Consider the following 15,483-nt stretch of genomic DNA (forward strand, 5'->3'; position numbering starts at 1 on the left):
ACACGGCGCGCCTCTACATCGATGTGTACTTTAGAATAAAACCTCTCGCCGCACGGCCACTCAAGCTCATCACGGACGGTGTGCCACGCACGAGCGGACAAGGAACAAAGCAGCTGCGGCACGTGAACATCTGAACAGCACTGAAGATTCTCAAGATCCTTTAAGGGCAGCTCTCCAGCGATCAGCGCAAAGAGGCTAATTCAATTCCTCCGTCTCTCGCACACCCAACCCCCACGTAATTACAATAGTGTAGCGACTAAGAAGGGTGGGAGTCAAAAACGAGAAGTGTCCCGCTGCAGGTCGAAGACTCGGCCTTCCACTTCACCTGCCTTCCACAGTCCGCCCACGACCTCCCAACAATCAGCAGAAAGAGAAGGAGAAGAACAGCTGTACAGTTTTTCCAGTTCGAAAAAGAAAAGGAACTGAAAACGTTTTCCGACAGGGAACAATGGCACAACAGAACCAGGTATGGACTCACAGAATAAAAAGCTCAGTATATTTAACGAAACTTTAGATCCATTAAACAAAACTGAGATGTACAATTATAGGGGAGAGTGGGGTAAGTTGAGCCAGTGGGTAAGTTGACCCACCCCCTGTATCTAGGCAATAGTGCAGATTTGTTGTCATGTGACCATAAATTTTGAAAGCACCCTCTATTTTGCCGCCCCTGTGATTGAAAGAAGCTTATGGTAGTGTGGTAAGTATGCTCTATTCACAAAAACCTGTTTTTGCCTTGTCAAAGTGAATATTTTGCATTTCAGTTATTTTGACTGTAACATGAAAGCTAATTTATCCAGGCCTAAAAATTAATACCATACATGTTGATGATTTACTAGCATATTAAACCATGTGAACCATTTAGCTAAAGGTTAGCTTGAATTGCTATGCTAGGTAACTTTTTCCAAAGTGGTGGCTGTGGGGTAAAGTGAGAAAGATGCCTTGGGGTAAGTTGAACCACTGGCTCAACTTACCCCACCTTGAAGCTCAAGTAATATTATGTTTAAAATGTCAAAAAATATTTTATTGTGGTATGACATAGCTGTTTTCCCCCTAATGTTTTACTTGTAGAAAAGTAAGCATGCCAAGAAAATACAGCAGAAAGACAGACTGTGGTTCAACACCCCTTGAAGAGATGGAGAGAGCAGCCGCTGAAGTCAAGGCAGGAAAATCCATAAGAGCAGCAGCAAAAGAAAGAAAGTTTGACAGGTCAACACTACACAGATTCATACAAAAGAATGAGGAAAAAGAGGTGAAAACAGTAGGATACAGTGGAACAGCCCAGGCAAAGAGAGTCTTTACAGTGGAGATGGAGAAGGACCTTGCAGACCACATTAAACAACTTGCTGACCATGGCCTGAGTCAAAAGAAATGCTGCGAATTAGCATTTGAATTAGCAGACAAAAACAAGATCCCTGTCCCCAAGAACTGGGAAGAGAATCATTGTGCAGGTAGGGTGTTAAGAGAGCAGATATGGGTCAACTGATCCTAACTCATTTGTCATGTAGAATATTACGGTATCTTGGTAGAATGAATTCTATTTTTTTAGGTCGAGATTGGTTTAACAACTTTAAGGCACGCCACCATCTCTCCTGCCGAATGCCTGAAGCAACATCTTTGGGACGAGCTACAGCCTTTAATAAAACTACGGTGGAGGAGTTCTTTGACAATCGTGCTAAAGTGATGGACAGGTGACAGAATCGAATTTATGGTGGCTATATACATATACAACAATGTGGTAGTATGTCCACCGACTAGCAACATTTAAAAAGATATCTAAATCCTTTTTGCATTAAATGTCAGGTTTACATATTCTGATTCTGATCTGGCTCTTTTATTTCCTCACTCTGTTTGATTGACAGGCATAAGTTTCCTCCAAACATGATTTATAATGTTGATGAAACTGGTGTCACTACAGTACAGAAGCCACAGCAGGTAGTGACAGAAAAAGGAAAGAAGCAAGTGGGCGCCATCACTTCAGCTGAAAGAGGAGAGCTGGTGACTTTGGTATGTGCAGTCAATGCTGCTGGGAATGCAGCACGTCCCATGTTCATTTTCCCCCGGGTTAGATGCAAAGAGTACTTCATCACAGGAGCACCACCAGGATCCATTGGCACCTCTACCAGGTCTGGCTGGATCAATGAAGACACCTTTGCTGGGTTTCTTGAACATCTGGTTCAGTACACCAACTGCTCCTCTGACCATCCAATGCTGCTAATCCTTGATAACCACGAGGCCCACATCTTACTCAAGGCAGTCAATATTGCAAAGACCAAGGGTGTTGTTCTGCTCACCATTCCACCCCACACATCCCACTGCATGCAGCCTCTGGACAAGAGTGTGTATGGTCCATTCAAGACCCACTTCAACAAAACTCTTGATGGGTGGATGAGATCTAACGCAGGTAAAATAGCCACCATTTACCAGATCGCTGGATGTGTGAATGAAGCTTTCATGTCAGCAATGACACCACGGAATATAATTTCTGGATTTAGGTTCACAGGGATCTTTCCATACAACCAAGATATTTTCCCAGATGCTGAGTTTGCACCATCCATGGTATCAGACAGACCAAACCCTGAACAACAGTCTCCCACTGTAGTAGATCCATCTACTGTCGATGAGCCAACCACAACAGATAATCCATCCACTACTTCAACCTCCATTACTTCTATGCTGCCTTCATCAACCTCCCCACAAGGATGTGCATTACCAGGTGACACAGATGTGTGTCTCAGCCACACTGCATATGTGTCTGCAGATGAAATTCTGCCCTTACCCAAAAGTCCACATCCCAGAGCACAAACAAAGCGAAAGCATGTAAAAACAAGGATCCTAAACGAAACACCTGAAAAGCAGGCAATTCAAAGGGCTCACAAAGAGAGAGCAAAGAAACTGCAGGGGAAAAAGCAAAGTAACATAAAAGAAAAAGGAAAGCTGAAGAAGAAACAAACCAGGAAGAAAATCACAGTGAGCAGTAGCTCTGAGAGTGATGTTCCCATCCCACTCGAAGACACATCTGAGGATGACGCAACAGAGGATGAGAGAAGTGAACCAGAAAGCACAGACCTGTTAGTTGGTGACTTTGTTATAGTTAACTTTGCAACCAAACACAGGAGCTACCATTACATTGGCTTGGTTGAGAATCTTGAGGGCGAAGAAGTAACTGCAAGATTTCTCCGAAGAATCCGAGGGAGCACAGCTAAAGGGAAACCAACTTTTGTTTTCAAGGAGGATGACGTGGCACTTTTCCGGCAAAGTGAAGTGGTAAAGAAGCTGCCTCAACCTCAAATGGCTGGAGGAACTGCACGGCGAGAGCAGCAATTCATATTTCCCTGCAACCTTGAGGGGTGGAATGTGGAGTAGATAGTTAAGGAAAACCACAGTAGGCCTATTCTTTTTTGTGAGTTCGTTACAGTTGTTCTACACTGTTGATAGTGTTCAATTGTTATATCATCATTTTTATTAAAATATTTTGAACAGTACACTTGCATTTGACGTATATATATATAGTTTAAAGTTTCCTTTAGGATAATTCAAAATGACAATCAGGTTTAAACTGGAAAAAGTATATTGGTCAGTTTACACACAGGTGGCTCAATTTACCCCCTGGCTTGGCTCAACTTATCCCTAAGCTGGGGCAAGTTGAGCCACAAGACCACTTTTTTTCAAGAGGTCACATTTTCTTTTTCATATGTCATGTATGCATTCTTAGCATTTCCACTGACGGGAAACATCCTGAAAAAGATATAGACATTTTGGTTTTATTTACATATCAGTTTCCCTTGGCTAAAGGACAGCCTAAGTAAAAAATGGTTCAACTTACCCTATACTGTATAGCGAATCCAAGTGTTCTCTGTTTATCATCTTTACTAACATATCCTATTTTTAAGCATGTCGTTTTAATTATTTTTTACGTATTATTTCATTTTAATATTCACCATATTATCCATCCATTTTCCAACCCGCTGAATCCGAACACAGGGTCACGGGGGTCTGCTGGAGCCAATCCCAGCCAACACAGGGCACAAGGCAGGAACCAATCCCGGGCAGGGTGCCAACCCACCGCAGGACACACACAAACACACCCACACACCAAGCACACACTAGGGCCAATTTAGAATCGCTAATCCACCTAACCTGCATGTCTTTGGACTGTGGGAGGAAACCGGAGCGCCCGGAGGAAACCCACGCAGACACGGGGAGAACATGCAAACTCCACGCAGGGAGGACCCGGGAAGCGAACCCGGGTCCCCAGGTCTCCCAACTGCGAGGCAGCAGCGCTACCCACTGCGCCACCGTGCCGCCCTCACCATATTATTTTATCTTTATTAACTTTTTTCACTTATTTATGAGATGTTATGTAGAGAATGTGCAATGTTAGTGTACAATACGAAAGGTATTTGTTTATCGTCGTCATTAACGTTTGTTAAATAACTTATTTAACTTGATTTTTCTGTAGTTAAGTTAGCTATTTATAAAAGCACGATAGCACTTTCTGCCAAATTGGTATTACATATTATTTTTGTCTTGATTTCCACAGTCACATTTCTCCATAAAGGCAGAGAATATAAAACCAACTTTGATTACGTTGATTAAATATCAAAATGAATCCAAGTGCCCTCTTTGTAAAAAGCAAAGAGACTACAGCATTCTGCTGCCTGCCTTCAGAGTCAAGAAGGCCTCATTGAGAAGTATGCAGGTAATTATGCCAGTAGTGTATGCTTGCAAACAATACTGATGTTTAGATTTCTGAACTGGAACTTTTTACAATACAGTTTAAAAAGCTGAGCTAATCCTGCATTTTCCGCTGTTTGGCAGGTTTTTACCATTTACAGATGCAGCACAGGGTGTGTAACAAGTGGCCATTTCCATTGTTGTTTTTGTTTAAAAGTCATTGTTAACAGTTTACTGTATGTCAGTATGTAATATTTTTCTTTGATTAAGTTTTTTACCCCTTGTATTAGGGCCTTCCAAGTCAGATGAATAGCCATGACTGTAGAATTGTCATGTTGATAGTATGACCATTTCATATTTTAACTATATTTTTGTGTATGTCAGTATTTAATGTTGTGTCAAGGTTTCCAAATGACCATTTTGTGGTTTCTCTGTATTTAATCCTAGAGGTCCCCTTCAATTTTAACAAGGTGTGTCTCAACTTTGGTACTCTCTTCATTCATTGTAGCATTTGTAGAGGGAGGATTATATCTGGTTGTTGGTTCCCATTTCTGTCACCTTCTACAATTTGTTGTTGGATATTTGTGTTATGTTTATTTTATTTGTATTTTTTTTCATTTTAGCATACTGTCCCTAGTGGTTTTGATGTTCCAGAAACGCCTACCTTTCAAAATCCAGATATTTTAAATGTATGTTTATAATGGTTTGCATAAATATTTTTGTAACATTAAACTCCTTTTAACAACATGACTCTGTTCAGTCCTCTTTAGAATGACAAGCTGGCTTTGAGGAAGTGGTGTAGAATGTTGCTTGAGAATTCCACCCCCAAGGGGTAAATGAAGTTTAAATTTCCTTTAATAACTTTAATTTCGTTCTGCGGTAATGTGGCAAATATACTTAGCCATATTGTAAATCAAAGACAAATAGTCAAAATGTTTACCATTATAAACTTAGTGCTTCTCTTTGAAATCACTGAAGTAACTGCTCACAACGGACTGAGCGAGCAAATGCCTTTCTAAATGAAGGCCAAGAATCAAACAAAAAATTAGAAGGTACAGAAATAATCGACAGCCAGGACAGGATCATTTTTTGTGCTTATTCTTTTGGTTCTTTTTTAACATTTCCTTAGGTAAATATTATTTTCTCTGTTTTCAGGTTTAGACTTTATTGAGCCATTAATGAGAAAACAGGGTAAAGACTTGCACTACATCTGAAGTGAAAAAAAAATGTCTTGCTATTCTGTTCCATAGCCCTGCGTTCCTGCAGGTTTCAGATCTTTATTTTTAGAAGAAACGTCAGCCTCCCTTCTCCAACATCCAGCACAGGGCACTGATGAGCAGGTACAGACACCTCATTTTATAAATTTCCATAAGAAAGATGAATTACATTTTGTTGATGCTGGCTTACAATGCCTATAGTATAGTGAATAAAATGTATAAAAAGATGTAATGCTTGTCTCAGATGCACACTGGTTAATCGTTAACCAGTAGGAGTCAAAGCCCAAAAGAGTAAAAGCCTGTTTTACGTCTTCTGACAAACTGTAGTACTAGTACAACTCGTAAAGGCCTTAAAACATTTGAAATGCATTGTGTGCTGTGTTAATAATAGTGTATTGTAAGAAACATTGAAGACTTGTAGAATCTGTAATTGAAAGCAGTAATGTCAATAATGTATAACACATTCAGAATACACTGTACATTATTTTTTTACTTTCCTTTTCTTACATTCCTTGGAAATGTGGAGGAAAAGGCTATAAGCTTTATAATGACCATTTAAAGAATTTTTTTTTTAAATAAAACGTATTACAGCAACACAGAATCCTTCAGCAATTTATTGAGGCAGAGAAGTGGTGTGCTGAGAATGAATCTGTGTTCAGGGGGCACATCTCACTCCCTTCATTACTGTCAATGGACAAAGATGACATTGAGGAATCCATTCAGAAATTTGATTTGCTATCTGAATTTCCAGAAGAAGAGGAGAGGGAGTATGTCTTTACACCCTTCATCATTCTTTTTTTCACATATGAAAGCCATGCATCTGTTTTTAGATAACGTGAGAGGAAAAAGGAAAATGACTGTGTTTTGTGAGAAAATGTAACAAACATACATGTCCCTCATTGTTCAGTTACAACCTACAATTCTTGTTCTATATTTTATATATTCTTTAACTTTATTGTAATAAATGTTGCAAACCAACTTCATCTTTACAGTCCATCGTCTCAGATCTACACTTCTTAGTGTTATGTATTAAAATAATGTTTTATAAAGCAGGGCAAGGCAATTGTTATTTTTAAAGCACATTTACAACAGCCAGAACTGAACCAAAGTGCTGTACAAGAAAAGGTAAAAGAAGAAGTTCAAATATACTGTATATACACAGCACAAAACTGCAAGCATAACCAACCATTACATAAAAGATAAACTTAAAATACCCACACCCATATATACTGTACATGTTTATAATCATGAATGTACATGAGCCAACATATACAAACAATGTCAACCTCTTGCAGGGTCAAATGGCAGAAAGAATAAATAAGACTTTAATGATGATTTAAAAATGGCCTGTGTTGGAGCAGACCTAATATAATAAGGCGAGCCATTCCAGAGAAAAGGAGAAGCCACCACAAACACCCGATTCCTCCTTTGCTTCAGCCTCAACCTCAGCACAACTAAGAGCATCTGGCTAGTAGACCACAGGGCTCTTGTTGGCACATACAAGTGAAGAAGTTCCAAGGGGCAAGATGGGGCTGATCCATTCAAACATTTGAAAACAAGCGATAGAATTTTAAAATCAATTCTGAAACGGACCAGAAGTCAATGAAGCAAGGTCAGTATTGGTGAAATATGGCCACCCCTACGAGAGCCATTCAATGAGCGAACAGCAAAATTGTGGAATAATTGTAGATATCATAACCGGGCCTGACCAACACCTACATACAAAGAATTGCAATAGTCCAAATGAGATGTTGTAAAAGCTTGGATGGCCTTTTCAAGATCACTGAAAGAAAGAAAAGCCTTTACCTTAAAGTCTCAGCTGGAAAAAGCTTCATTTAACCTCACAATTTATCTGTTTGTTGAATTTGAATGAGCTGTCACAGATCACGCCTGGGCTCCTAACTGAAGCTTTATGATATATATATGGCAAGGGGTCCAAGAGCAACATCAGAGACACTCAAACTTTCTTAACTTTTGGACACCATGGTCACAGTTTTATTATAATTTAGTTTAAGATGCTTTGCCATCCAGGTTTTAATATCATTCAAACATGCATGGAGGGTCTGTATTTTCTCACTTTGATTTTAGTGGCAAATATATTTGAGTATCATCAGCATAGCAGTGAAAGGAGAAGCCATACTTGTTAACAATGGAGCCTAAAGGTAACATGCATATCAAAAAGATAGCTGGTTCAAGGATGGAACCCTGCGGAACCCCACAAGTAAGAGAAGCTACAGAGGATGAGAACTTACCCAAATGAATAGAAACGCTCCTATTTCTTAGATAAGATTTAAACCATTTAAGGGCATTATCTTGGAACCCAGCCACAGGGGATGCACAAACCAGTATGTTTCTTCGTGCCAGGTCTCAAGCCCAGATATATGGGGAGGGTTACATTAGGAAGGGCATCCGGTGTAAAATTTTGCCAAATCAATATGCGGACAACAATACAAATTTCCATACCGGATCGGTCGAGCCCCGGGTTAACAACGACCACCACCAGTACTGTTAGCCAACAGGGTGCTGGCGGAAATTGGGCTACTGTTGGCCAAAGAAGAAGAAGAGGAGGGAGATGTGTTCGGAGGCAGGAGGAGAGGAGGAAAGTAAAGAGAGTGGAACTGAAGGTAGGAACTTTGAATGTTGGCAGTATGACTGGTAAGGGGAAGAGAGTTAGCTGATATGATGGAGAGAAGAAAGGTTGATATATTGTGCGTGCAAGAGACTAAATGGAAGGGGAGTAAAGCCAGGTGGATCGGAGGTGGATTCAAATTGTTCTATCATGGTGTGGATGGGAGGAGAAATGGGGTAGGAGTTATTCGGAAGGAACAGTATGTCGAGTGTTTTGGAGGTGAAAAGAGTGTCAGGCAGAGTAATGATTATGAAGCTGGAAATTGGAGGTGTGATGATGAATATTGTTAGTGCATATGCACCACAAGTTGGGTGTGCAATGGGTGAGAAAGAAGATTTTTGGAGTGAGTTGGATGAAGTGATGAACAGTGTACCCAAGGGACAGAAAGTGGTGATTGGAGCGGATTTCAATGGGCATGTTGGTGAAGGAAATAGTGGAGATGAGGAGGTGATGGGTAGGTATGGTGTCATAGAGAGGAATGAAGACGGTCAGAGGATAGTGGATTTTGCCAAAAGGATGGACATAGCTGTGGTGAATATGTATTTTAAGAAGAGGGAGGAACATAGGGTTACGTACAAGAGTGGAGGAAGATGCACACAGGTAGATTACATCCTATGCAGAAGAGTTGATCTGAAGGAGATTGAAGACTGCAAAGTGGTGGCAGGGGAAAGTGTAGTTAAACAGCATAGGACGGTGGTCTGTAGGATGATGTTGGAGATCAAGAAGAGGAAGAGAGTGAGGGCAGAGCCAAGGATCAAATGGTGGAAGTTAAAAAAGGAAGACTGCAAGGTTGAGTTTAGGGAGGAGGTGAGACAGGCACTGGGTGGCAGTGAAGAGTTACCAGACAGTTGGGAAACTACAGCAGATGTAGTAAGGGTGACAGCAAGAAGGGTGCTTGGCGTGACATCTGGAAGGAGGTAGGAGGAATGGAAACCTGGTGGTGGAATGAGGAAATACAGGAGAGTATACAGAGGAAGAGGATGGCAAAGAAGAAGTGGGATAGTCAGAGAGATGCAGAAAGTAGGCAAGAGTACAAGGAGATAAGGCGCAAGGTGAAGAGTGCTGTGGTGAAGGCTAAAGAAAAGGTGTATGATGAGTTGTATGAGAGGTTGGACACTAAGGAGGGAGAAAAGGACCTGTACCGACAGGATATACAGAAGAACTGAGCTGGGAAAGATGTGCAGCAGATTAGGGTGATAAAGGATAAAAATGGAAACGTACTCGCAAGTGAGGAGAGTGTGTTGAGTAGATGGAAAGAGTACTTTGAGAGGATAATGAATGAAGAGAATGAGAGAGAGACGAGGTTGGATGATGTAGAGATAGTGAATCAGGAAGTGCAATGGATTAGCAAGGAGGAAGTAAAGACAGCTATGAAGAGGATGAAAAATGGAAAGGCCATTGGTCCAGATGACATACCTATGGAAGCATGGAGATGTTTAGGAGAGATGGCAGTGGAGTTTTTAACCAGATTGTTTAATGGAATCTTGGAAAATGAGAGGATGCCTGAGGAGTAGAGAAGAAGTGTACTGGTGCCGATATTTAAGAATAAAGGGGATGTGCAACGGATGTAGTAAATACAGGGGAATAAAATTGATGAACCACAGCATGAAGTTATGGGAAAGAGTAGTGGAAGCTAGGTTAAGAAGTAAGGTGATGATTAGTGAGCAGCAGTATGGTTTCATGCCAAGAAAGAGCAGCACAGATGCAATGTTTGCTCTGAGGATGTTGATGGAGAAGTTTAGAGAAGGCCAGAAGGAGTTGCATTGCATCTTTGTGGACCTGAAGAAAGCATATGACAGGGTGCCTCAAGAGGAGCTGTGGTATTGTATGAGGAAGTCAAGAGTGGCAGAGAAGTACGTAAGAGTTGTACAGGATATGTATGAGGGAAGTGTGATAGTGGTGAGGTATGCGGTAGGAGTGACAGATGCATTCAAGTTGGAGGTTGGATTACATCAGGGATCGGCTCTGAGCACTTTCTTATTTGCAATGGTGATGGACAGGTTGACAGATGAGATTAGAGAGGAGTTCCCGTGGACTATGATGTTTGCTGATGACATTGTGATCAGTAGCGATAGTAGGGAGCAGGTTGAAGAGACCCTGGAGAGGTGGAGATATGCTCTAGAGAGGAGAGGAATGAAGGTCAGTAGGAACAAGACAGAATACATGTGTGTAAATGAGAGGGAGGTCAGTGGAATGGTGAGGATGCAGGGAGTAGACTTGGCGAAGGTGGATGAGTTTAAATACTTGGGATCAACAGTACAGAGTAATGGGGATTGTGGAAGAGAGGTGAAAAAGAGAGTGCAGGCAGGGTGGAATAGGTGGAGAAGAGTGTCAGGATTAATTTGTGACAGACGGGTATCAGCAAGAGTGAAAGGGAAGGCCTACAGAACGGTAGTGAGACCAGCTATGTTATATGGGTTGGAGACAGTGGCACTGACCAGAAAGCAGGAGACAGAGCTGGAGGTAGCAGAGTTAAAGATGCTAAGATTTGCACTGGGTGTGACGAGGATGGATAGGATTAGAAATGAGTAAATTAGAGGGTCAGCTCAAGTTGGACGGTTGGGAGACAAAGTCAGAGAGGCGATATTGCATTGGTTTGGACATGTGCAGAGGAGAGATGCTGGGTATATTGGGAGAAGGATGCTAAGGACAGAGCAGCCAGGGAAGAGGAAAAGAGGAAGGCCTAAGTGAAGGTTTATGGATGTGGTGAGGGAGGATATACAGGTGATGGGTATAAAAGAGCAAGATGCAGAGGACAGAAAGATATGGAAGAAGATGATCTGCTGTGGCAACCCCTAACAGGAGCAGCCGAAAGAAGAAGAAGGGATGGATATGGATGCCTACATATTGTTCAAGGCAGGATTTAAGAATTGTAAGATACACAATATCAAAGCTGAGGTAAGATCTAGAAGTACAAGAATGGCAGAATCACCTGCATTAGTAGTTGGGAAGAGGTCATCGTAAACCTTTAACAAGGATATTTCAGTGGTGTAAGAGCATCTGTATCTGGATTGGAATTTTTCCAGAATACTATTTTCATCCAGAAATATTTGAGTTAGGACAACTTTTTCTAAGACTTTAGATAAAAAAGGCAGTTTAGAAATTGGCCTGAAATTTGACACATTAGCGGGTCATTATTTTGGGTTTTTAATACGTTTCTGCACACAGAGTGTTTCAAGGCAGCAGGAACACAACCAGAAATCAAGCTAGCATTTATTAAGGTAACAATACTTGGTCTGACAGATTAAAAAAAAAAACTTAACTAATCGAGAGGGGACATTGTCCAGGGGGAAATTTGTAGGATTCAGGCGTGGCACCAAATCAGACAATAGAGACGATGACGCACGGAGGCTTAAAGTGGTCAAAGACAGCTGAACACACTATGGGAACAGATGAATCCTTAGCAAGCAGGGAGACCAATGACCTAATAACGGTAATCTTATTTACAAAAAAGTATATCTCCATTTGGAGAGTAAGTTGGGGTATGCAACAAATGACAAATTCCTAATATAAGAAATTGTATATGGTGATTAAAGGATTTAAAATCACAAAAAAATGTTGTAATTTTTGCATCTACCCAAACAAAACATTTTTAAAGTTAAGTTTAAAGTCTGTTAGTTCAGTTCCAAAATAAATAAAAAAGACGGTTTATTTAAGTGCAGCTTTCAATAATGCAAATTTTTACATTTCTTTAGAAAAACAAACAATATAATATCTATTAAGTAATTTAAGAGATTTGCTTCACTTTTTTTTGATAAGTATATACTTATAAGTTAGGGCAGGGAGAATAATTATGCATTAAAATTAAAAACCAGGAAAATGTTTGAAAGTTTAATAGCTCCACTTGAAATCTATCAACATTATAGCAGCAGCGAAAAACAAAATGAAGAAAACACAATTCAAGACAGACAATGGAAATGAAAGTACCCATAAACTGTATAGTAAGCTGGATCATTTAAAAAATTGTTCAATATAAACAATTTTAAAAGTTTCTTTTACTGAAAACTCGAAAGTTTAGACCTTCATTTTCATGCCTGCTGATTGTTATGTTGTGTTAATGATCATCATTTATTTTGTAACATAATAAATTAATGTCATTAACGGAATTTTCCTTTATTGAACGAGGTTCCAGAAATAACGTCAGACATGCCCCATGCCGTTTAGAACACAAGTACCGTAAAAATAATTTCAAATATTTTGAATGATAGAATTCACTATAATAGCAGTTAGAGCAACCACATTCATTTTTAGTATGGTGTTTCCTTAATCTAAAAATATGTTATGTCCTCTTTCTTTTAACTATCTATCTTTTAACTAATCGAATCCTGACTCATAAATTATAAAACTGTTTTTTTGTTTCTAAAAGTAAATACGACAGTAATACCATAAAGAGAAACTCGGATTCTTACCTTGTGATTGGAGGAAGTCATATTAATATCGTCTTTTAGGGCTATAGGGTAAATCAACGTTACTAGTTTTTCAACGAAAGCGCAGGCCCAGTCTTAGGTATTATGGGGCCCTAGGCGAAAGGGGGGTCCAGGGGCCCCCTGGAAGCTCTGCGAAATGCGTGAAAATTAGACCAAGGAGACGTTTTCTTGTAACGTTACGAGGTCATCACCCTGTGTCCGTTTTTTACCCGGAGTAGTTAGCTGCTACAATTTAGCCAGTTTGAACTGTTTCCTCTGGGCACCACGTGGCAGTATGTAGCTAAGCCCAGCTTAGTTTTTTTGTATTTTTTCTTTTTTTAGTTTTTTTGTCCTTTTTTATTTTTTGGGATATTTGAAACTTTTGGAATGCATTGCGAGGGGAGGGGCGGGCCGGGGGCCTGGCCGCCGTCAATCCGGGGCCCCCCGGACGCCGGGGCCCTAGGCGGTCGCCTACTTCGCCTATGCCTAAGGCCGGGCCTGGAAAGCGATGTGACAGAGGATGGACGCGAATGCTGGGGGCGTGTTATGGAAGGGAGGAGATGTGGAAGGCTGGGGGCGTGGAAAGCTGAGTCTTCGACCTGCAGCCGGATACAATTGTCAAAAGCAGGTGCTTGAAACGTGGTGCTCCAAAGATGATGAAAAGATGAAGTGAAGAGAATAGCAAAAAAAAAAAAAACGTCTCCAGCCCGCTGTTTAGGGTTGCTAGACACACCTCTAAAACAACGAAATTTCACTATTTTGTCTTTACTCACTTTTGTACACTGCTCTTTTTAATCACTTTCTCTGATCACTTTCGAGTTTTCCTTCTTCTGTCTCCCCATACATACACAGCACACGTGCGCACACAACGCCTTCGTTGCTGTCTCCTCCCCTCCTGCGCACACACCTTCTGTCTTTCTATGAAGTCATAGACGACAAAGAGCCTCTCCTAAACAAAGTAAATAGAAAACATTCTAAACATTAATTACAAGACGTCACAATATTATAGTGGATTGTTGAATGTGATTATTGAATAATCACAATTCAAATCAGGTTATGTTTTAAACATTATATACAATATAAATAACCAAAGGTAAAGATTACTTACCTTGTAAATTAGTTTAGCAATTTGGACTCCACTAGAAATATCTGATACATGAACACAATTACACTCATAGATTACAGGAAAATGGATATTTCACCATAACTGAAAAAGATGCAATGATATGTCTACAGCGAAAAGCTCAGCATAGCGTGGTGTTTGTGTCAGAGTAGGGACACTGCCGCACTCCACATATCGGCAAAGCATAGCGGAGAGGTGGGTTTATAAGTACATAAATCTATCTATCTATCTATCTATCTATCTATCTATCTATCTATCTATCTATCTATCTATCTATCTATCTATCTATCTATCTATCTATCTATCTATCTATCTATCTATCTATCTATCTATCTATCTATCTATCTATCTATCTATCTATCTATCTATCTATCTATCTATCTATCTATCTAAAGCAACAATATGAATTATAGCAACTGTCAAATGAAACTACACCATACTGATGTCTTCAATTGTACTTTTAATACAGAATTCCACAAACATTAGGAGCAACGTTTTCTCAACGTTCTCTATTTATCTCTCAGTCTCGCTTTTGCGCATCCCACATTCTGAACACACATGCACACTCTAACATATATACGGTCAATACACTCGGTCTATTCCCCGACATCTCCCCTCTTTAAAGAAATCTAACTGTTAACAAAAAGGTTTCTCGTTAAATATTATTATGAACCAACCATTTATTTCACTTTTCTGTTAACCTGTTTTGTTCTTTAACACGTTCACAAGTACAGTCTTTAAGCAGGTTTGCTTATTCTCCCAGACCTTGTAATTGTTGGTACCTTAGAGGCCTGGTTAGGCAATGCTGATTCCACTAAAACTGCTGCTGGTGTCGTGTCTATGCCAGTAATAAAGTCTCGCTTCTTGTGAGACCAGCTAGACCTGCGTTTGTTTCCTCTGGAACTGCTCCACTGGAAGTGACAATGGTTTCATCTTTTCTCTCCCCTATGGGGTTAACACACCACATACAAGTGTGGAGTAATGTCTTCTTGCACGGGTCTTTCCATTGTTTCTCCCCATTATGCTTTACCAAGACAGGACAGCCTGGATGCAGATGAGGAAAATCCCTCACTCATGTAGTCTGTTATAATAGTATTTCTGCTGGTGCTTCATGACTGCATTATGACCCCTGTCTTACCGTTTTGGAATAACATTGCACATTAATGTTGGAAAAGTAGTGTGAAATCTCTATACCATCAACAGCTCAGCTGGGCTTACGTCTGTACTAACTGTTGGATTTGAGAGGAAATAGTGGATCCTTCTGTCTGAAAATCCTTTTAGATATTTAGACTATGGATTCTGTATGTACTTTTCTTGATGTGTGTTGAAGACTTAACGCTACATGCATAAAGTGAAAATCTTTGCTAAATATTTTAAAGGTGTCATTTATATACTGCAGCCCATTGTCAAATACTGCTATATCTGGAAATTCCA

The 15,483-nt window shown here is 40.2% G+C and overlaps 1 protein-coding gene and 1 long non-coding RNA gene across 2 annotated transcripts; both read left to right on the forward strand.

Moving 5' to 3' along the window:
• The first annotated feature begins 5,474 nt into the window (after positions 1 to 5,474).
• LOC127526974 (uncharacterized) lies at positions 5,475 to 6,885 on the forward strand. The gene is made up of 2 exons (XR_007934340.1): positions 5,475 to 6,014; positions 6,483 to 6,885. It is a non-coding gene; the product is annotated as an uncharacterized LOC127526974 (long non-coding RNA).
• A 1,397-nt stretch (positions 6,886 to 8,282) lies between these two features.
• Positions 8,283 to 9,573, forward strand: LOC127526959 (craniofacial development protein 2-like). Its single transcript, XM_051924213.1, has 2 exons — positions 8,283 to 9,216; positions 9,337 to 9,573. The coding sequence occupies exons 1-2, from the start codon at positions 8,722 to 8,724 to the stop codon at positions 9,439 to 9,441; spliced, it is 600 nt and encodes a 199-aa protein (XP_051780173.1). The 5' UTR covers positions 8,283 to 8,721; the 3' UTR covers positions 9,442 to 9,573.
• The last annotated feature ends 5,910 nt before the right edge of the window (positions 9,574 to 15,483 follow it).

The sequence above is a fragment of the Erpetoichthys calabaricus genome, chromosome 3 (genome assembly GCF_900747795.2).
Source record: "Erpetoichthys calabaricus chromosome 3, fErpCal1.3, whole genome shotgun sequence".
Lineage (NCBI taxonomy): Eukaryota > Metazoa > Chordata > Cladistia > Polypteriformes > Polypteridae > Erpetoichthys > Erpetoichthys calabaricus.